General features: G+C 40.8%; 1 protein-coding gene across 1 annotated transcript in view; it reads right to left on the reverse strand.

Moving 5' to 3' along the window:
• CFAP92 (cilia and flagella associated protein 92 (putative)) overlaps nt 1-22,775 on the reverse strand; it is a 186,505-nt gene that overhangs the window by 55,836 nt on the left and 107,894 nt on the right. Inside the window, exons 9-11 of the mRNA XM_073644476.1 lie at nt 19,996-20,180; nt 4,815-5,698; nt 4,467-4,658 (exon numbers count right to left, since the gene is read on the reverse strand). Coding sequence (XP_073500577.1) covers nt 4,467-4,658; nt 4,815-5,698; nt 19,996-20,180 — 1,261 coding nt within the window. The remainder of the gene's footprint in view (nt 1-4,466; nt 4,659-4,814; nt 5,699-19,995; nt 20,181-22,775) is intronic.

Genomic DNA, 22,775 nt, shown 5'->3' on the forward strand with positions numbered 1-22,775 from the left:
AAGGGCTTGTTTATTGCAATGCTGCAGCGTCCAAAAAACCTAATTCAGGTGTTTTAATTTTTTTCTCGTTACGCCATTTAAGGATCGGATTAATTTAGTTTATATTTTGATAGATCGGGCGTTTCTGCACGTAGCAATACCAAATATGTGTATTTTTTTATTGTTTTACTTTGAATGGGATCAAAAGGGGGGTGATTTGTACTTTTATAATTTTTAAAACATTTTTTTTTCTACTTTTTAATGGCTTAAAAATTTCCATTAGGAGACTTGAAGCTGCAATCTTCTAATAGCTTGTGCTACATATAGCAGGGTTGGAGCCCTGCTATGTGTAGCAAAAATCATCATCTGCTATGAACACCGGCCACGGGCCAGTGTACATAGCAGATCAGCAGACCCCGACTGTCATGCCAAACCATCAGCGCCCTACGATCACGTCACAGGGGTGCCGAAGGGCGGGATTAGTGACGTGCTTCCAGTAAGCGCGAGTTAAATGCCGCTGTCAGAGATTGACAGCAGCATTTAACTAGTTAACAGCCACGGGTGGATAGCGATTCCACCCACGGATGACAGGGGCACATGACAGTTGATCAGATACAGATTTCCTTCTTTCCGCCCTGCATAGTGAGCATGTTGTATGCACCTTTTCTGCACGCCGGAGAACACTGGGAGGGGAAGTTACAGTGACTTCCTTGAGCAGAACAAAAGTGAAGCCAATGCCCACAGAAATGCAGAATAGTGAAGAGGAGCGACGGCAGTCGGAATGCACAGGCGAGAGATTTCCAGCCGAGCATTTTAAGTCACAGGGACACAGTGACAATGTAGGAAGAGGAAGATAGGATAATGAAGTGCAGAGGCAGCATCCTAACCAGAGCCTGGAAGGGGTCATTTACATAAAGCGATAAAAGATGATATTTCCATAACAAGGCATCTGATATGAGGCATACAGGTAGGATTTTTTAAGCAGTCTATAACCTGTATGCCCATATAAATAGGTCAGATCGTTCAAATGTGGGACAAATTCACTTTAACACCTTATTTTCCCAGGACATAATAGTATGTTCTAGAGAGGGTGCGGGTGTATGAAGCGTGCTCAGTAGCTAAGCTTAATACATATAAGGCAGGTGCCAGCTGTGATATACAGTTGGGGCCTGCCTCTAACAGCAGTGATCGGAGCTAGCGCTGTTGGATGGCGCTTAACCACTTTAAAGGCCGGTGTAAATCTCAGTCAGCGGCACAGAAGTGTCATGATCCCGGTGAGGTGGCCATTCTGGTGACCGTGGGGGTGTTGATGGATTGCAATTACAGTTGCCATCTTAGTGCACCTAGACAGTACAGTCGCGGGTTAGGCTTCATAAGGGATCATTATTTGTACTATATAATGAAGTGTTGAAGTATTGCAATATATAGTAGAAAGGAACAAAAGACTGCAAGTTGATGTCCCCTCGGGGAACCTAAGGAATACAATGAAAAGTAATATAAAAACAAAAAGCTTACTGATATGGCTGGGCTTCCTGTCAATTTCACAAAAATGGTCACCAGCAAAACATCAGAAAGGAAGTAGCATTCCTAAAAATTATAATATATCGTATATACAGTTGTGCTCAAAAGTTTACATACCCCGGCAGAATTTTTGCTTTCTTGGCCTTGTTTCAGAGAATATGAATGATAACAAAAACACTCATGATTATTGGTTGGGTGAAGCTATTTATTGTCAAACTACTGTGTTTTCTCTTTTTAAATCTTAATGACAACCAAAAACATCCAAATGACCCTGATCAAAAGTTCATGTACCCTGGTGATTTTGGCCTGATAACATGCACAGAATTTGACACAAATGGGTTTGAATGGCTACTAAAGGTAACATCCTCATCTGGGACCAGTTTGCTTGTAATCAGTGTGTGTGCATAAAAGCTGAGTGAGTTTCTGGAATACAAACAGACTCTTGCATCTTTCATCCAGCCACTGACGTTTCTGCACTGTGAGTCATGGGGAAAGCAAAAGAATTGTCAACGGATCTACGGGAAAAGGTAGTTGAACTGTATAACAAAGGAAAGGGATACAAAAAAATATCAAAGGAATTGATAATGCCGTTCAAACTGTGATTAACAAATGGAAAATCAGGGGCTCTGTAAAAACCAAACCACAGTCAGGTAGACCAAAAAGAATTTTGGCCACAACTGCCAGGAAAATTGTTTGGGATGCAAAGAAAAACCCACAAATAACATCAGCTGAAATTCAGGACTTTCTGAAAAGTAGTGGTGTGGCTGTTAATAGGTTGCACAATCAGGAGGCACTTGAAGAAAAATGGGCTGCATGGTCGAGTCGCCAGAAGAAAGCCATTACTGCGCAAATGCCACAAAGTATCTCACCTACAATACGCCAAACAGCACAGAGACAAGCCTCAAAACTTCTGGAACAAGGTAATTTCGAGTGATGAGACCAACATTTAACTTTTTGGCCACAACCATAAACGTTACATTTGGAGAGAGGTCAACAAGGCCTATGATGAAAGGAACACCATTTCTACAGTAAAGCACGGAGGTGGATCGCTGATGTGTGAGCTACAAAGGCACAGGAAACTTGGTAAAAGTTGAAGAAAAAATGAATGCAGCATGTTATCAGCAAATACTGGAGGCAAATTTGCACTCATCAGCCTGGTAGCTGCGCATGGGACGTACTTGGACGTTCCAACATGACAACGATCCAAAACACAAGGCCAAACAAAGTGAAGATTCTGGAGTGGCCATCTCAGTCTCCTGACCTCAATATCATTAAGCCACTCTGGGGAGATCTTAAGCGCGAAGTTCATGCTAGCCAGCCCAGGAATTTACAGGAATTGGAGGCTTTTTGCCAAGAAGAATGGGCAGCTTTACCATCTGAGAAATTAAAGAACCTCATCCACAACTACAAGAAAAGACTTCAAGCTGTCATTGATGTTAGAGGGGGCAATACATGGTATTAAGAACTAGGGTATGTGAACTTTTGATCAGGGTCATTTGGATGTTTTTGGTTGTCATTAAGATTTAAAAAGAGAAAACACAGTAGTTTGACATTTAATGGCTTCACCCAACCAATAACCATGAGTGGAGAAAAAGTTTTTTTGTTATCATACGTATTCTCTGAAACAAGGCCAAGAAAAGATAAGTTCTGCCGGGGTGTGTCAACTTTTGAGCACAACTATATACAGGGTGGTCCAAAAGTAGGTGGCCAGAAAATAACAACATTTATTTTGATTTATATATAAAATGATTTTTACTAACACAAGCATAACATTGACAATTAAATTTTATTCTGAATAAATAATACAAAAGCCCTTAAATTTTATCAACGCAGGTGCTCAAACTGTTTTCCATTACAATTTGCACAGCTTTGAAGTCGCCTCTTATGCTTTGACAAACTTTTTTGCACAAGTCTCTTTGGGTATTAATTTCTTGAAATACATCTCTTATGTAATTTTTGAAATCACTGACACTTTTTGGTTTTCGACTATAAACTTTGTCCTTGAGTACTCCGCAAAAGAAAGAATCCATTGGGGTCAAGTCTGGTGAACATGCCGGCCAATCAAGTGGGCCTCTTCGGCCAATCCATTTATTAGGAAATGTTTCATCAAAATAATCGCGGACTACTCTTGAATAATGTGGAGGGTCCCCATCTTGTTGGAAATAAAGGTCATTTGAATTAGGCTGTTGCTGTAACTGGGGAACAACTTGATTCATTAGAATTTCCCAGCCAGTTTCACTTTACACCATGTTTGATAAATCTCCCCCTTCATAACCTTATTACACTTTCTGTCCACCTACTTTTGGACAACCCTGTATATATATATATATATAGATATATCTTCTAAAAATAAAGACAGATCAGACTTTGATAGAAGAGACTCTATCAGACAAGTTAAAAGATATAAATAAAAAAAGTTATGGTTCTTGGAAAAAGATTAAGATCAGGAAGAAATGATAATGCAAAAAAACAAGTATTGACTGCGTTATTAAATGGTTAAGGATCAATTCTCTCCCAGCTTAATACGCCATGATTGACCCTCACTGCAACAGCAGTGAACTAAATGGTAAAACAAGAGAGAGGGGGCTGCATCAGTCATTCTATTATCTCCCATGATACAACTGCGGAAGAGGAGGTAAAAATTGGTTGCTTATGAAGCCTTCAGGTTGGCTAAGTATGGAAGCCTATTAGGTCCTGACAGAGAAAGGGTCTAAATATGCAGCCTGGTGGAACAACGTTCACAGGCAGGCATAATACACAGCACCACAAAAATATGTTACCTGTATTTTGTAACCAACCAAATGACTTCAAATACAAGTCCGTTTTTGGTACTAATAAAAGTATCAAAAAGTCAAAATGAAAAATAGTGTAAATAAAAGTAAAAAACACAAAAATCATCAATTTAACAATAGAATAGGCTTCTATATTACAGAAAGAAGATATCAATAACTTAGAATAGTATCTACCTGGATAAAGCTTGAAAGCACAATGGTGGGACCATGTCTCTGATGTAGAGAAGTGGCTGATTTACTAAGGAGTAAAGTGGTTCATGTAGATGGACATGACACAGCAAAACTCCAAGATCTTTGTATAAACGCTCATGAAAAGCCATTTCTGAGTTGTACAGGATCTCCAGCTTTCCTTTCTGCTCTGCTGCGCTGAAATAAAGTTTGGATAAATGAACATTACAATTACGTGACTATGTAACATCCATATTTACAGGCATGATCTGGTATGTACAATTGCAAACATACGTCAGCACTCACTACATATAGAGTATGAAGTATTTATAGAACTGGAAGAACATTTCGTACCTGGATGGTACCGTCGCCCACAGCTCTTTTACAGCTTTTTGCCTTAATCCTTCTAAAATTAAGAGGTGAATGTCTCCATCCATGATATGAACTCCAGTTACAACATCCAGGGAAGAGTCACCTTTCTGATCATCCCTTAAAATTACTCTGGAGAGGATATCCAAGGATAGATTAACTGGGTCCGGGTCAAGGCTAAAAGCGCGACAGTTGATTTCTGTTATCTTCAGTATAAGATCTTGAAACAATTCATTGTTCTTGTAATCAAAAATGTAGATGATACGTCCAAAGGAACAATCAGGTACCACGGTCTCTGAAGAAAGAGGCACTGCCAGGTCTACCCTTACTTTGAGACAAGACTGAGCCTCTACATAATGTCCTACTGGTAAGGGTGAAATCTGGCTATTATTGACTGATCCTACTATTCCACCGGTTTTGCTACTGGAATGATACTCTGCGGCATCAGGACTTTCGCAGTTATGGATTGGAATGGAAATATTCAAGTATGTCGCACCACAGACCAGTTCAGATAATCTCATTTTTGCAATCCCATAAGGATGCGACAACCTGTCTCGTTTTACGAAGGGGTTATGGACAGTGCTTTTGGAAGTCACAAGACCGACATTACTCAGTTTTTCATCTTCAGGTTCCGTGCCAAAAAGTGATGGCTTGCTTATATCCTCCTGTATTTTCTGATCTCGATCATGTACCTCGATCTCTATAGGAGAGCCGAGAAGAAACTCACGCAGCTTTCCTGGACCCATAGTTCCTACAAAAACAACATTGACGTCTCTGAAAAAAACATGTGTTCCATGTATCTGGCCATGAGTTTGGTGAAAGGGATAGTCTTGGAATTGGTATTTGCAATACACTGGAACACATTTTTCCTGAAAAATATGGAGAGATCACACATTACATAATGCAGAAACTATGTGACATTCAAGGGGTTGTTAGGCATTACAAAAGGCTCTTCTTCTCTCCATTGAGAGCACTCCTCTAGTGCATGGGCTGTGAACTTTTAACACATTAAAGAAACAGAAGTTTTGATCTGTAGGGAGCCGAGACTTCCACTATTCACTAGGGAAGAAGCACTCATCCGGACACTGCTCTCTACTGTGATGGAATACTGAGACCATAAACATTTTATTGTGCCTGTCTTCGATTAGTCGGAGAGCAGTGACTGACTGAGCACTTCTGATCCTGGTGGGAGATCCTCAGAACCCCGATTATCACAGACTAAAACTGCTGACATGTCACTAGATGTCAAGTTTTCTATCGAGTGCAGTTAACCTTTTTGAGCTGCCAGATCTTTTATCAATAGCTTATGTTAGGAGTGCATGCTATATTTTCCTGTTCAATCCCGACAGTAATTTATCTCTCCTGCTCTACCGAATTAAACATTTTAGCAATAAGTGGGTTTCAATGTGGGTTTCTGCCATACAAAAAGCTAACAAGTACCCAGTGATTTTCACAAACTCGAATCTCTGTTTTACATAATTAGCCCCCAGTATCGTATTAGAGAAAAAGAAATCAAAAGTAAAAAATTGGACCAAAAAACACATAACAACTTGGTGTGCGTTTTTTGGTTCATATTTTACTTTTGATTACTACTTCTTTGGACAAACAACACCCATGAATTACATAGTGAATTATGTGCTGAGTGCCTGGAGTGGCAACCTTTGCTCTCTTTTTTTTCAGTATAATATTAGGCTTGTATTCAGTGCCAAAACCTAAGACAGAAACAAAATGACCAAAAACCCTACTGTAAAAAGTAATAGTACATATAAATAACATAGGGTACTTATTAAACACTGTTTTTAATAATAAAAAAAAAGCATAAAAGCCATCCAACCGTGACAAGGTGTACCCAAATTGGAACGGTCCTATACTATACAACATGGGCTATCCCAATTTGGGTACACCTTGTGGTGGTGAGATGGCTTGTACGCTTTTCTGGATCAAAAACAGAGTTAACCAAGAAAACTATGTTATTTATATGTACTATTACTTACCTACAGCAAGGTTTTTGCTAATTTTGTTTCTATCTTAGGTTTTATCTGTTTAATGGTCAGTGTGAATGTGTCACCCAGGCCTGGATGCCACAAGTGTAATAAAGCTGTGTCTGAGAGCAAGGGGGAGGTTCTCTGGTCAGGGGAACATTAGCATGCAATGCCTCCTGTCTCAGGCCAGTAGGGGGAGCAGGCTGCCCCTATAAAAGCTGGTACTGGGGACAGGGTTAGGGAGAACTGGATTGCCTGTCTCAGCTTTGAGACGTGTCCCAGAGTGGAGCAGGGACAGACAGTTGTATTGCACCCTAAGAGGACGTGTGGCAGTAGGAGAGAGCCACAAGCCAGAGACAAGAGGCGAAGAGAGCCTGTCTTGGCAGAGAAAAGACTTAATTTTACCAGACTTTGGTGTCTGAGGCTGGAAGGATTCCACATCCCCCAGCAGAGAACCAGTCCGCAAGGGACTATACATTCCTTGGCCTAAGAAGCCTGGAGGCCCTGCCACAACCGAAGGGACCAGTAAAGCCGTACAAGGCTGGGAGCAGAAAGGAACCCACGTCGCAGGCCATACAGGCGAGAATACACGGAAAGCTCGGAAACGTGGGCTGTTACCCTATCAGGAGGAGATAGTCAGAAGGAGCGCAGAAAGCACGGTAGGCCTACACCCTCACCCTGACCAGGGCCAATTTCCCCGTTGCTCTCAGACATCCAGGTCCCCTCCTAGCTGGGACTGTTTGTGGGTCAGTTTACCTGTTTAGTAAAGACCCTGGACTGCAACCTGTTGTCTGTGTGCTCCTTGCTCCTCCAGCACTACCATCACTCCCACCATCCACTATACTGCCCTGGGGCCGCACTCTTCCCGTGGTGAGTCACACTACCATAGCTGCACACCTCATCAGCCCCAGCGGTCTGCATGCAGCGGCGGTTCCTAATAACCACAATCCACGGGTGGCGTAGTCGGACATAATCAATATAACAGACTACCACTGGCCTGACCACCCTGAGCCACGGACCGGGCAGCCACTACTACCCCCATCGTTCCCCTAATTGCCCGGATCCGAGTGCCCCACGGCCCAGGGGGCGAGTCATGAACATGTTCCTATATGTTGCATGCATACCAACTTATACTCTGGCTCATTTTTTTTGTTTTGTTTCACTTTAGGTTCTTGTACTCCGTACAAACAGGGACGTGGCCTTCCTTTCTTTGACCTGGGCATTGCATTCATTTATATAGCTTCCCATTGAGGTTCTTTTTGACACATGGTAAGGTTTTAATATTACAGGACCATCCCGGTTTGGGTACACCTTGTGCTGATGGGATGGATTTTACACTTGTTTTGATCAAAAACAGTGCTTAGTACCCTATATTGTTTATATGTACTATTACTTTTTACTTACTAACAGCAGGGTTTTTTGACCATTTTGTTTCTATCTTAGGTCTTGTCTGTTTAATGGCTTGCTCCTTTACGTTGCATGCATACCAACTTATACTCTGGCTCATTTTTTTTTTATTTTGTATTCAGTATCACCAGTGTACAAATGCAATTTTGTGACCACTTTATGGTATTAAACATTTCTTGGTGGGTCCAAAAGCTTACCTGCTTTCCTCTATTATCTAGGTGTCAAGCTGAAAGACTACAAAAAAAGTGGACTTTATCAGGACCTTTATCCACCCCTAGGAGAATCCTAGCATGTCAAGCAAGTGTCCGATTCACCTTGGCTATCTTCTGACCTGTGAGATGGGGCTCAAGCATCTTTTTTTAATTATGGTTCCTTAATAGTAAAATAACTGAACAAGTGGTTTCCAGACCCAATACTGTTGATTTTTTAAAGGAGCTGTGCAAAAATTGCAAGTTATTACTTATTCAAAGGAGAGATAATAAGCTGATGATTGTAATGGAAAAATAGTCCTACATGTCGACCAACTTTCTATTCAGTCTATTGGACTGTGAGAGAAACCTCGGCTATCTAAAGGGAGTAAGTGCATGTGGGACCATCTCGCTGTTCAAACAGGGCACTCCAGCGCTCCGTTCTTGGGATCACTGGAGGCCTATGCATTGGTCTCTTGCCAATCAGCAAGTTATTGCTTATGTAGCATATCAGTGACCATTTACATTTATTTTGCAACACCTTTAAAGCAGCCTTGTTTTACTGTGGATTGACTTGACTTGTAGTCTGCTATCTATGGGAGTTGCAGTTAATCCTCAGCCCCTTTGACAATTTTACTGGAATTACTCATGTCCTAAAAATTTTAATGACTTTGAGAACTTGTACATTTTTATTACAATCTCATTTATGTCCAAATTAATGCACTATGAGAATAATAAAATAAAAAGTCATTTTAGCTTTCGGTGCACTGCCAGCATTATATCTGTACAACAGTCTACTGACCTCACTATGCATATCCCTGAAAACCTAAATAGAATTTTTTTTAGAAAACTTTAATTATAAAAACCATTTTGGTTAATCAATTCTAGTAATATTGTCCCAATTCCCTGTATAGAAAAAGCTGGAAGGAACACGGGCTCTTAATATCTTTTTCAATTATACCTGTGTCCGTACACTTTGTAATAACTGATGCAATTAGCTTGGACGCAAGCAGTATAAATAATGAGCTGAAAATACCTGACTCAATAACAAGTAAATCAGTGTAAATCATTCTGTAAAGAAACATTTAATTAAACTTAATTACAGACGACAAAGCAAATAGAATATGTATGTATCCTATAAAAAAACATTAGTGCTAATTGATCAATATACAGTACAGACCAAAAGTTTGGACACACCTTCTCATTTAAAGATTTTTCTGTATTTTCATGACTATGAAAATTGTACATTCACACTGAAGACATCAAAACTATGAATTAACACATGTGGAATTATATACTTAACAAAAAAGTGTGAAACAATTGAAAATATGTCTTATATTCTAGGTTCTTCAAAGTAGCCACCTTTTGCTTTGATGACTGCTTTGCACACTCTTGGCATTCTCTTGAGGAGCTTCAAGAGGTAGTCACCGGAAATGGTTTTCACTTCACAGGTGTGCCCTGTCAGGTTTAATAAGTGGGATTTCTTGCCTTATAAATGGGGTTGGGACCATCAGTTGTGTTGTGCAGAAGTCAGGTGGATACACAGCTGATAGTCCTACTGAATAGACTGTTAGAATTTGTATTATGGCAAGAAAAAAGCAGCTAAGTAAAGAAAAACGAGTGGCCATCATTACTTTAAGAAATGAAGGTCAGTCAGTCCGAAAAATTGCGAAAACTTTAAAAGTGTCCCCAAGTGCAGTTGCAAAAACCATCAAGCGCTTCAAAGAAACTGGATCACATGAGGACCGCCCCAGGAATGGAAGACCAAGAGTCACCTCTGCTTCTGAGGATAAGTTTATCCGAGTCACCAGCCTCAGAAATCGCAGGTTAACAGCAGCTCAGATTAGAGACCAGGTCAATGCCACACAGAGTTCTAGCAGCAGACACATCTCTACAACAACTGTTAAGAGGAGACTTTGTGCAGCAGGCCTTCATGGTAAAATAGCTGCTAGGAAACCACTGCTAAGGACAGGCAACAAGCAGAAGAGACTTGTTTGGGCTAAAGAACACAAGGAATGGACATTAGACCAGTGGAAATCTGTGCTTTGGTCTGATGAGTCCAAATTTGAGATCTTTGCTTCCAACCACCGTGTCTCTGTGCGACGCAGAAAAGGTGAACGGATGGACTCTACATGCCTGGTTCCCACCGTGAAGCATGGAGGGAGGAGGTGTGATGGTGTGGGGGTGCTTTGCTGGTGACACTGTTGGGGGTTTATTCAAAATTGAAGGCATACTGAACCAGCATGGCTACCACAGCATCTTGCAGCGGCATGTTATTCCATCCGGTTTGCGTTTAGTTGGACCATCATTTATTTTTCAACAGGACAATGACCCCAAACACACCTCCAGGCTGTGTAAGGGCTATTTGACCAAGAAGGGGAGTGATGGGGCGCTACGCCAGATGACCTGGCCTCCACAGTCACCAGACCTGAACCCAATCGAGATGGTTTGGGGTGAGCTGGACCGCAGAGTGAAGGCAAAAGGGTCAACAAGTGCTAAGCATCTCTGGGAACTCCTTCAAGATTGTTGGAAGACCATTTCCGGTGACTACCTCTTGAAACTCATCAAGAGAATGCCAAGAGTGGGCAAAGCAGTCATCAAAGCAAAAGGTGGCTACTTTAAAAAAACTAGAATATAAGACATATTTTCAGTTGTTTCACACTTTTTTTTGTTAAGTATATAATTCCACATGTGTTAATTCATAGTTTTGATGCCTTCAGTGTGAATGTACAATTTTCATAGTCATGAAAATACAGAAAAATCTTTAAATGATAAGGTGTGTCCAAACTTTTGGTCTGTACTGTATATGTATGATAAATGCGGAATTTCATAATTTAAGATCATATTAAATGCTAATAATTTATTCAGAAAGACCTATAAAAAAATCTGTGTTTAGTAAAACAATTGGTTGTCCATTATCCATTTTGTAGATTTAAGGCTTCAGCTTCTGATCCAATTATTTCTCATGGGGAAACTTGAGTAAACGCTGCATTATTTTAGCTGTTATGTTTGTGCAGAAAATCTTCTACATTTATAACAGTTCAAGTAAAGTGGGGGTGTATATGTACAGGGTGGGCCATTTATATGGATACACCTAAATTAAATGGGAATGGTTGGTGATATCAACTTCCTCTTTGTGGCTCATTAGTATATGGGAGGGGGAAAACTTTTCCAGATGGGTGGTGACCATGGTGGCCATTTTGAAGTCGGCCATTTTGGATCCAATTTTATTTTTTTCAATGGGAAGAGGGTCATGTGACACATCAAACTTATTGAGAATTTCATAAGAAAAACAATGGTGTGCTTGGTTTTAACATAACTTTATTCTTTCATGAGTTTTTGACAAGTTTATGACCACTTATAAAATGTGTTCAAAGTGCTGCCCATTGTGTTGGATTGTCAATGCAACCCTCTTCTCCCACTCACAGCAACACCGCAGAAGAAATGTTGGCACAGGCTTCCAGTATCCGTTGTTTCAGATGCTGCACATCTCGTATCTTGATGGTATGGTGTGATATATGGGGTACAAAGATAGTGGGGCAATTCTTCATCAATGGAAACCTCAATGCCACTGGATATCTGAAATTGTTACATGATGATGCGTGGCCCTCTTTATGCACTGAAGATGGCACATTCCCTGAGTTTTTCCAACAAGATGGTGCACCACCACATTATGGGTGTCAAGTCCGAGCATTCCTACATGAACAGTTTCCTGGATAGTGGATTGGTCGTCGTCAGCCAGTTGAATGGCCACCAAGGTCTCCTGATCTGACCCCCTTAGACTTTTATCTTTGGGGTCATCTGAAGGCAATTGTCTATGCTGTGAAGATACGAGATGTGCAGCATCTGAAACAAAGGATACTGGAAGCCTGTGCTAGCATTTCTTCTGTGGTGTTGCTATCAGTGTGTCACGAGTGGGAGAAGAGGGTTGCATTGACAATCCAATACAATGGGCAGCACTTTGAACACATTTTATATGTGGTCATAAACTTGTAAAAAACTCATGAAAGAATAAAGTTACGTTAAAACCAAGCACACCATTGTTTTTCTTATGAAATTCTCAATAAGTCTGATGTCACATGACCCTGTTCCCATTGAAAAATATAAAGTTGGATCCAAAATGGCAAACTTCAAAATGGCCGCCACAGTCACCACCCATCTGGAAAAGTTTTCCCCCTCCCATACACTAATGTACCACAAACAGGAAGTTGATATCATCAACCATTCCCATTTAATTTAGGTGTATCCATATAAATGACCCACCCTGTATACATGTACAAAGGAGGTAGAATCTCATCAGCAGACAAAGGACATCAAGCCGCTGTGAGCACAGAACGTCCCGAAAGTTGGGTTGATACATCTCATTGCCTGGGGCTTAGGTGGTGGAGATAGTAACATAGTAACATAGTTTGTAAAGCCGAATAAAGACTTGCGTCCATCAAGTTCGACCTGTTAGTTCTGTAATTGCTAAAGTTGATCCAGAGGAGGGCAAAAACCCCAAATGCCAGATACCTGATCTCATCAGTAAAGTACTGGTCATGTATATATACACCATCTCTTTTTGCTTGAACTGTTATAAATGCAGATTTTCTGCACAAAAATTGCAGGTGAAAAAATGCCCCCTCTCTGTCATCTGTATTTATCCATCCATCATGAAGCACAAAGTGGCATGTGCGCATGATGGGTATACGTCAAGAAGTTAAGGCCATGTTAAACTGTGCAGTTTTTGGTGCATTTTTCCCTATAGGATTTTGTATAGAGCTGGAAAAATTTTTTGTAAAGAATGTAGTTGCGTTTTTAAGTGCCAATTCCCAGGAAAAAAAATAGCTATGTCTGCGCCAAATCCGCACCAAAAATTAATAAAAGAATGGCAAAATGCATTAAAAAAAATAATAAAAAATGCAATAAATCAGAGCACCTTGCTTTTCCATATTTTGGTAACGACACCTGCAGAAAAATCGCAGAGGAAATACAGCAGTGTTTTTCACATGTGGAAGCATGGCCTTAGGGCATGTTCATCTGGAGTTTTTTGAGGCACAGAAATATGATGTGGTTTGGAAGAGAAATGCAAGGTTCTTTTTTTTTTTTTTTTTTTTACAAGGGTTTCAGATCAGAAGCAGTTTTTGAAACTTTCTTTGGAAATTTTTGAAGAGGCTTTTTTCCACTTATTTTTAGTTGCCTTTTGACTTGACAGTGTAAAGTTGGAGTATATTCCTCAATGAATCAGCATCATGATTTTTTACAAAGTTTTCAGATATGAAGCAGTTTTTGAAACTTTTTTGGTGCAGTTTTGACATGATTTTTCAAGAGGCTTTTTTCTGCCTTTTCACTTGACAGTGCAAAGTTGGAGCATATTCCTCAAGACATTAGCATCCAAAGAAGTGACACGCTCTCATCCCTGGCTCCTGTCTGATACTCTGATTACACCCAGAAGTGTAGACCATTCTTCAGAGAGGAGAAGAGGGTGGAGATGATCTGTGCCACTGGTCTCCAGCAGTGTCAGAGCACACGGTGCCGGGCTGTGGGTCCAGGTAAGACAGCGCTCTCTCTGGGCAAGTAAAGGCTTGTCAATAAGGATAAGAGCGCTATAAGAGCGCGGCGTGCGTGCTACAAGAACGCGGCGTGCGTGCTCGGAGGACGCTAGTTACATAAGAGACTGTGCGGTGCTGGACACAGACTTCTCTCCCGTGGGTCCAGGAAGCCATTGCTGACCAGGGCTCAGGCCATCGCCAGCTCCAGACACAATCCCCCATCACTACACCAGGATGAAGTTTTGCCTAAAATCCTATCTCCTGGGATAATTTCTCAGCTCGCAGAGCCGTTAACCTCTTATCACCCAGCAGGTTTCACAGTCATGGGAACAATAATACCAGCACACGGCTGTGGTGTAAAGGAAACTATAAATGTGGAGAGAATAGAGAAGTGCTCATAATGCAAATTAAGGGGAGAAAATGGCCATGCCAAAGGTTCCTTGAAACACCCTCATTTGTATGTGAAATAAAGTGCTGTTTTTTTTTCAGCCACTATAGGCTAAATCCCCTATATAACTGTGTAAGTAGCGTCATTTGCATTCTGGGGGTGACAGACCCTCTTTAAGGTTGTGTACAAGTTAGTCAGATCTATTTCCCAGACTCTATATATAAATTTCTGAACATGATTATGAGCTAGTAATCAGTAAATAGCAGTAAAAAGAATGGAAAAATGCAGAAAACGTTCATATGGAGGACTGTCCTTTAACAAATCTGACAATGAAATCTGCATTTTTGCCCCAGATTCGCAGTTTGAACTGATGTTAATCCATGTGTTGCCACCCACAGTGATTGCCGCATGGAAACCACTTATGGAAAGCTGTGGATGGACTATTGAAAACAATCAGAGAAAGTTTGTAGGTGGTTCTGTATGATGCACTGGAATCTGCAAGAACTATGGTGTACCATAGTCATTACGGTAATTTTTTTAGTATTTTACACCCTTGTTATAGCTGTTGCTAAATATTATTGCAGTTTTGCTGGGAATTTTTCCCCTTTTTCCTTAAAGTAATATTACTGTACTTCCACATCAGAAAACAAATGCAAGACATACAGATTTTGCAGCACATTTTTAAAAGGGGGAATATGCAGATAATGTGAATACAGCCCTAAGTGCTCGCTCACACTGGCGTCTAACTTGGAAGAGTGCAATCTGAGAAAAAAAAAAAAGCGCATTGAACTAAGACAAATGTTATTCAGTGCGTCAGCGCAGATCTGATTTTTTCTCAGCAGTATTTGGCATGAGAAAGTAATTACAGCATGCTGAGATTTCACTCCAAAATGTGAAGTGTGTGAGAAAAAAAAAAATCGGATGTCATAAGGACCATCAATATTGCATCCGATTTTTACGGATACACTGCAATTCTGCAAGATGGGAAACTGTAAATGGTCCTGTAAAAGAGTAATAGCTGCTGAGGAAAAAACGGATTGTATACAGACAGCACATGGATGACTGAGAAAAAAATCGTCCTACTCTAATGGATGAGAATGGGAACTATTTTTTTATACGCTGTGTGAGCGAATCTTCAGATATCAAATCTTCTTGAGTTTTCCAGCAGTTTTTCCGGCTGAGTGGAGTTTTCAGAGTTGTTATGTACCATTGATGGCCAAAGTATGTAAGCAAATATCAAACCAGGACTAGTGGAAAACAGCAACACAGGAACCAAGCAAAATTGGTAGTACAACTCCAATTAGGGATGAGCGGACCCGTGGATGTTCGGGTTCAACCGAACTTTAGTCCAAAGTTCGGTTCGGGTACCAGAACTGTACCTGAACTTGATCCTGAACTCCATAGAAGTCAATGGGGACCCGAACTTTGATGCTATAAAATGGTCGTAGTAAGGGCTAAAGGGCTGCCAAAAAAGCAGGGTTTACTCATATCTCTCTCTGATCACTAAAATGGACTTCCGGGAGAAGTCCGTGTTCAGGAGTTCAGCACCGGACACCAGCATCAACACCGAACGTTACAGTTCAGATTCACTCATTCCCCAATTCCAAAGAAGTTGGTATGTTGTGTAAAATGTAAAGAAAACAAGAATGCATGGATTTGGAAATCTCATAGCCATATTTTATTCACAACAGAACAGAGATCAGAAGGTGAATAGTAGACATTTTTCCATTTAATTTGAAAAAATAACTTAATTAGAAATTGACGTCAGCAAGACATCTCAAACATGTTGGGACAGGGCCATGTCTACCATTGTGGAACATTTCCTCTTTTTTACAACACTCTGTAAACGTCTGGAAAGTGAGGACATAATTACTGGAGTTTGGGGAGAGCAATATTGTTTCGTTCTCGTCTGATGTAGGATTCTCGCTACTCCACAGCCTTGGGTCATCTTTGCTGGATTTTTCATTTCATAATGTGGCAAACGTTTTCTATTAGTGAAAGATCTTGACTGCAGGCAGCCGGTTTATCATTCAAACTCAATTTGCCATCAATTGCTAAAAAAGGTAATTTTTTAAATGAAATAGAAAAATTACTAAGGCCATGTTCACACGTTCAGTATTTGGTCAGTATTTTACCTCAGTATTTGTAAGACAAAACCAGGAGTGGGTAAAAAATACAGAAGTGGTGACGTGTTTCTATTATACCTCTGATTGCTCCTGGTTTTGGCTCACAAATACTGATGGAAAATACTGACCAAATACTGAACGTGTGAACGTGGCCTAACTTTCACTTTCTGATCTCTGTTCTGTTGTGAATAAAATATGGCTACAAGAGATTACTAAATCATTGCATTCTTGTTTATTTTACATTTTACACAGCGTCCCAATTTTTTGGGAATCGGGGTTGTAGAATAGACATTACTATTTTCATAATTAAATAGTCCTATTATCTAACCTCAGGAAATTCCTTTAAGTACAAAGTATTTGTTTCTGTCTCCAAGGAGCAATAAATGAATGTAGAGACCAGGGCAAGAGCATTTACTGTGACAGAAAAGGAGAATAGTAGTCCTTGATCATTGTAAAGGGGTGGTGAGGCAATGTGTAATCTAATTAGTATTAGTCCTATTCTTCCAGACAATTAAAATGTATCCTGGACTCCCAGGAAAACACAGAACACTTTTTGAGATCTCTAAGCTTTAAAGGTAAACTGTCAGCAAGATCAAACCTCCTCTGTTCCTCAAACCGCATATAGGTCTTTGAAATGTAAATCCACCTTTTATATTATCTATCTGTTGCTGCTTTCCCAAGTAATCAACATTTTCATTCATATGCAATTGAAGCATTAGGTGCTCTGGGTGTGAGAGAGCACTTCCTGTGCCCCTGCCTGCCCATTAATGAGGGCTCATGGACTATATACAAGTTAATCAGTGCTTGTCTACTAGTCCATTCCCACTAGCTGATGAACACTGTATGGCGAAGAATGATGTTTAACATGGGACAATGTGCTGCTGACAACAAAGATGTTGGAGCAAATTGATCCAATCACCTGATGTGCGAGTGTTTTGGTTGTTTGGCGACATGCTTACAGTGGCCAATAATTGGAAAAGCTCGTTTGCTGGTTATCGGCCCCTATACAGTATAGTCCTTAACATGTATGTGGGTTCAGAACAGCACTGCCAAATACTACATGCACACCTTCAATAAGCTATTGTTATGCAAGCAAAGAGGAAGGTAAATTACATGTTTATTGTGTGAAATGAAGGTATTCTATAGAATGCCTAGCTTTTTTTTTGTTGAAGTATGAAATTAAAGGGGTATTCCCATCTCCAAGATCCTATCCCAATATGCATTAGGTGTAATAATAATAATAATAATAGCAAATACCTCCAAATGTAGGATAGTTTTTCTGATTCATTATGTCTATTTCTTCATTTGCAGGCATTGCAGGACCTTAGGTATCCATGATTACGACCACTAGCAACTAGCTAACTGTAACTATATCAGTGGTCGTAACCATGGACACCTAAGGGCCTGCAATGCCTGCATATGTAGAAAAAGACATAGCGAATCAGAAAAACGATACTAAATTTCTAATTGGAGGTATTTGCTAATATTATTATTATTATTATTACACCTACAAATATTGGGATAGAATCTTGGAGATGGGAATACCCCTTTAATTTAATAAGCCATGTAAAAAGCCTTTCAATCTAACCTTTTATACTTTACGTTGAGATTGTATAGAATGTTTAGGTATTCTACAGAATATCGAGCATTTTTTTAAGCAAAGTGTGAAATAATAGGCAACATATGGAAAACATGAAAGGGAATTATCGCCGCCAAATCACTATTTAAACCAAGCCTAAAGTCACATTGTGGGGTTAACCCTTATAAAAACTGTACTATACGAATTAGGGTGAGCAGCAAAATCTTGGCATGGCAAAAGATTTGGTGCACAGATCTGCCCCTCAATTAGGATGAGCCGCCGCTTCCCTCTGTATTGATTGGCCAGAGCGTGCACTGCCTGAAAATACTCTTTAGGAGGGCGCACACGCAGAGTAACAGCAGGTGCCAGAGTGCGCGCTCACAACCTCTCAGCTGTGGACACTCGCTCCTCGGATACAGACTTCACGGAGATGAGAAGAGGGTGGAGGACCACACTGATGCAGCAGGGATCTGTGAGCAAAGACGTTGGCACCTGCTGTTGCTGTTACAATGCGTGCATACCAGAGGATACAGGAAAGCACTATCACAGGGAAGTGACGCTATCTGAGGGTTGGCCCAAATCTCTTGGAAAAGCTAAGGATGTCTGGAGCACTCTAATTTGCATATCAAACCAAATGCATTTTTAGGCACAAATAAGGCAGCATTTACTACAGCAAACGTATGGTTTTTAGGGGCCAAAGTTCCCTATATAACTATGGGTTAAGTTTAAATAGTGTTTTTTGAGCAGCAGACTCCCTTTAAAATGGGTTTTCTGGGACTTTAATATCGATCACCTTTCCCTAGCATAGGTCACCAATATCTGATTTTTGGGGGTCCAACTTCCGACACCTCAACTGATTGAAGGGGCAGCGGTGTACTGGATCTAGCATACATCTGTTGTGACCGTGAATGGCACTTCAGCTCTATCCTGAATTAATACCAACCACAGTCGTTACACAATGTATGCAGTTCGGCCAGTTTCGGTGAGCTGCGGTCACTTCAATCAGGTGATCGAGGAGATGCCATGAGTTGTATCACCGCCAATCTATTATTCATTGATACTAGTGACCCATCTCTATGGTAGGCAAAGTGTCAGAAAACCCTAATGAACAAATTGAACACTGTGAAATCCAAAACTATAAATATAACAGAAAATTAGGGATGAGAAAATTATAAAACAGAATGTAGGGAGAATCCAGCTGTAATTCGGATTAAAAAATGTGCAAAAAGCTTCATTCTGATTCCTATAAAACAGGACAATTTCAGTATCACAAAAAGTATATGAGAGTTATCTGAAAGTAAACGGTGTCTTTCATTTATTAGGGTTAGATTTTGATTAGGCCAATGTGTACAAATTGGGATTAGATGATGTCTACAGATTGGGGTTAGAAGATCTGTACACATTAGAGTTAGAGGATGAGTAAGGCTGGCCATACACATTAGATGTCTGTTGTACAAACGATGCTTTGGCTGATTATTCGGCCAGAGGCCATCTTAGAAGACTCCCCAGGAGCTCTCGCTCGGCCGAGCACTCCTATGCTCTCTATGAGAGAGCCGATAGTTGACACGTTGGCTGGCGCCTTATCTCTGGGAGAACAATGCCATCGGTAGTCTGAAATCGGACATCCCTGATTGGCATCTCTCCTGACCATCAGTTGGCTGGTGCCCCCATACACATTAGACCGTCGGAGAAACCTGTCGATATCGGTCCAGCTGACATAAGTCTAGTGTTTATGAGGTCCTTAGAGATTAGGGTTAAATGACAAGCACAAATTGGGGTTAGGTGATGTGTACTGATTGGGGTTAGGCGACAAGTATAGATTGTGGTTAGGCAATACTTAAAGATTAGGGTTAGGCAATCCATACAGATTGGAGTTCGACAATATGTATGGATTGAAGTTAAGCAATTAGGCAATTCCTAATTTATCACAACCAGGCTTGGACTAATGCCTGGATTATAAATTACCTGTAAAACATTAATTGGTGTCGGTGACATTGGAAGACATGTAGCTGAAAGGATACGAATAACCAATGGATTGAGATCACGTCTTTGTCGATCTGACAGTAAAGAAGTGTTTAGGGCCAAAGTCAAATAACAGTCTAATATTTGAGGTGAGCACTCCTGCAGACGACTTGTCACCGACAGATCTCCTGAGAAAAAGAAATACACAATGTCAATTATTTTCAAAGCAAATTAAATTGTCTTTCACATGATATCAACAGCTCCATTGGCATTCCACCATGACAGATGCTTTGCGCCCAGTCTTGATACTATTACACCTTATACAATGCTTACTTTCCCACATAAACCCTTGGATTTTAAAGCACAAACCTATAAATTCTCAAATTCTTATTATTATTTATTATTATAGCGCCATTTATTCCATGGCGTTTTACATGTGAAAGGGATATACAAAGCACAAGCAATTACAATAATTTTGAACAATACAAGTCAGCGACTGGTACATGAGGAGAGATACCAAGAAACACTCCATTGTAAGATTGTAACTATGTTGATAACTTAAATTTTGAAGGAAACAGACCATAAATTCACTTTTATGGTTCTAAAATTTGCAACTACGATGCAATTGGATAGAACCGCCACCATAAGCTGAAAATTAGCCATGATGAGTCCGGACCCATTTCCTCGAATCTAGCCCCTCTAGGGTTAATTGACATTCCTCCCTTTACTACAACATATTGCATGTGAGCGACATCCGCTCCGAGCAGTCCTTCCTGAGCATGTGCAATGAATTGGGATGGAGTCACCACTAGTGTTGACCGATACCTTCCGATATCAGGAAATATCGTATCGGATTGGATCGGACCGATACCCAAAAAGTATCGAATATCGCCGATTCCGATACCGGAAACCAATGCAAGTCAATGGGACACAAATATCGGAATGAAAATAAACCCTTTCTTTCCTTGTAGGTTAATTCTACATGAAGTAAAACAACTAAGAATAATGTAGAATGTATTACATGAAAAGCCGGCAATTCATCAGCGCATACACCGGTACCCGACAATTTAGAACAGAAAGAATAGAGCTTCACACATAGATTAGATAGATAGAAACATGTCAGTCACATATATATGAAGTACAGTGACAGTGTTGCTTACTGTACTTGTCATTTAGTGTAAAGGATTTATTTAAAAAAATATTAGTGTTTTCATGCACCGTCTCTTTAAAAAAGCCGGCCGGCAATTCAGCAGCGGTACCCGACAATTTAGAATAGAAAGAATAGAGAATCACACATAGATTAGATAGATAGAAACATGTCAGTCACATATATATGAAGTACAGTGACAGTGTTGCTTACTGTACTTGTCATTTAGTGTAAAGGATTTATTTAAAAAAATAAGTGTTTTCATGCACCGTCTCTTTAAGAAAGCCGGCCGGCAATTCAGCATCTGTACCCGACAATTTATAACAGACAGAATAGAGCTTCACACATAGATTAGATAGATAGAAACATGTCAGTCACATATATATGAAGTACAGTGACAGTGTTGCTTACTGTACTTGTCATTTAGTGTTAAAATAAAGGATTTATTTAAAAAAAATTGGCGTGGGGTTCCCCTTAATTTTAGTCTCTAGCGGAGGTTAAGCAGATGGCTGGGTCAGATGTTTGAAGCCTGGGAAGGGGGTAATACCCACGGAGCTTCCCAGGCTACTAATATCAGCCCCCAGCTGAATACCTAGCCTTTACTAGCTATTAAAATGGGGGACCCCCTCAAAAAATGACGTGGGGTCCCCCCTAATTTAATAGCTAGCAAAGGCTAGGCAGACAGCTGGGGGCTGACATTAATAGCCCAGGAAGGGTGCCATGAATATTGGCCCCCTCCCAGGCTAGAAACACCAGCCGTCAGCCGCCCCAGAAATGGCGCATCCATAGGATGCGCCAATTCTGGCACTTAGCCTCGCTCTTCCCACTGCCCTGTAGCGGTGGCAGTGGGTTAATAGGGCTGGGGTTGATGTCAGCTTATAATGCCAGCTGACATCAAGCCCAGGTTAGTAATGGAGAGGCGTCTATAAGACACCCCCATTACTAACCCCATAGTCAAAGTTAAAAAAAAAACACAAACACCCAGAATAAAGTCCTTTAATTGAAATAAACACACAATTCTTTATTGTTCTAAATTAAACTCTACTTACCATCACGCCCATTCCAGCTGAAGCCAAAGATCTCCTGCAATAAAAGAAAAATAATAAAGCAACCTCATCCTTACCTTTCCATGGTTCCCAGGACAGCTTCAGCTCTGCTACATCGAGATGACAGGCTGGACCGCAGCAGAACGCTGCCATCCAGCCTGTCATCCCGCAGACACTGAGAAGTGCAGGCATGCTTGCGCTCCTCAGTGTCTCTCTGTGACGGCATCCAGATGAGCCGACAATGAACTCAGCTCACCTCATGCACGTCACTGACAGCGTGGGAGAATTCTCCTGCACTCAGCGCTTCAGCGTGAGAATTTTCCCACGCTGTCAGTGACGTGCATGAGGTGAGCTGAGTTCATTGGACATGATCTCACCTCATTCACGTCACTGACAGCGTGGGAAAATTCTCACGCTGAAGCGCTGAGTGCAGGAGAATTTTCCCACGCTGTCAGTGACGTGCATGAGGTGAGCCGAGTTCATTGGACATGACCTCGGCTCATCTTTATGCCATCACACAGAGACACTGAGGAGCGCAAGCATGCCTGCGCTTCTCAGTGTCTGCGGGATGACAGGCTGGATGGCAGCGT

This window comes from Phyllobates terribilis, unplaced genomic scaffold (genome assembly GCF_046119375.1).
Source record: "Phyllobates terribilis strain yellow unplaced genomic scaffold, ASM4611937v1 Scaffold_8__6_contigs__length_399053987, whole genome shotgun sequence".
Taxonomy (NCBI): domain Eukaryota; kingdom Metazoa; phylum Chordata; class Amphibia; order Anura; family Dendrobatidae; genus Phyllobates; species Phyllobates terribilis.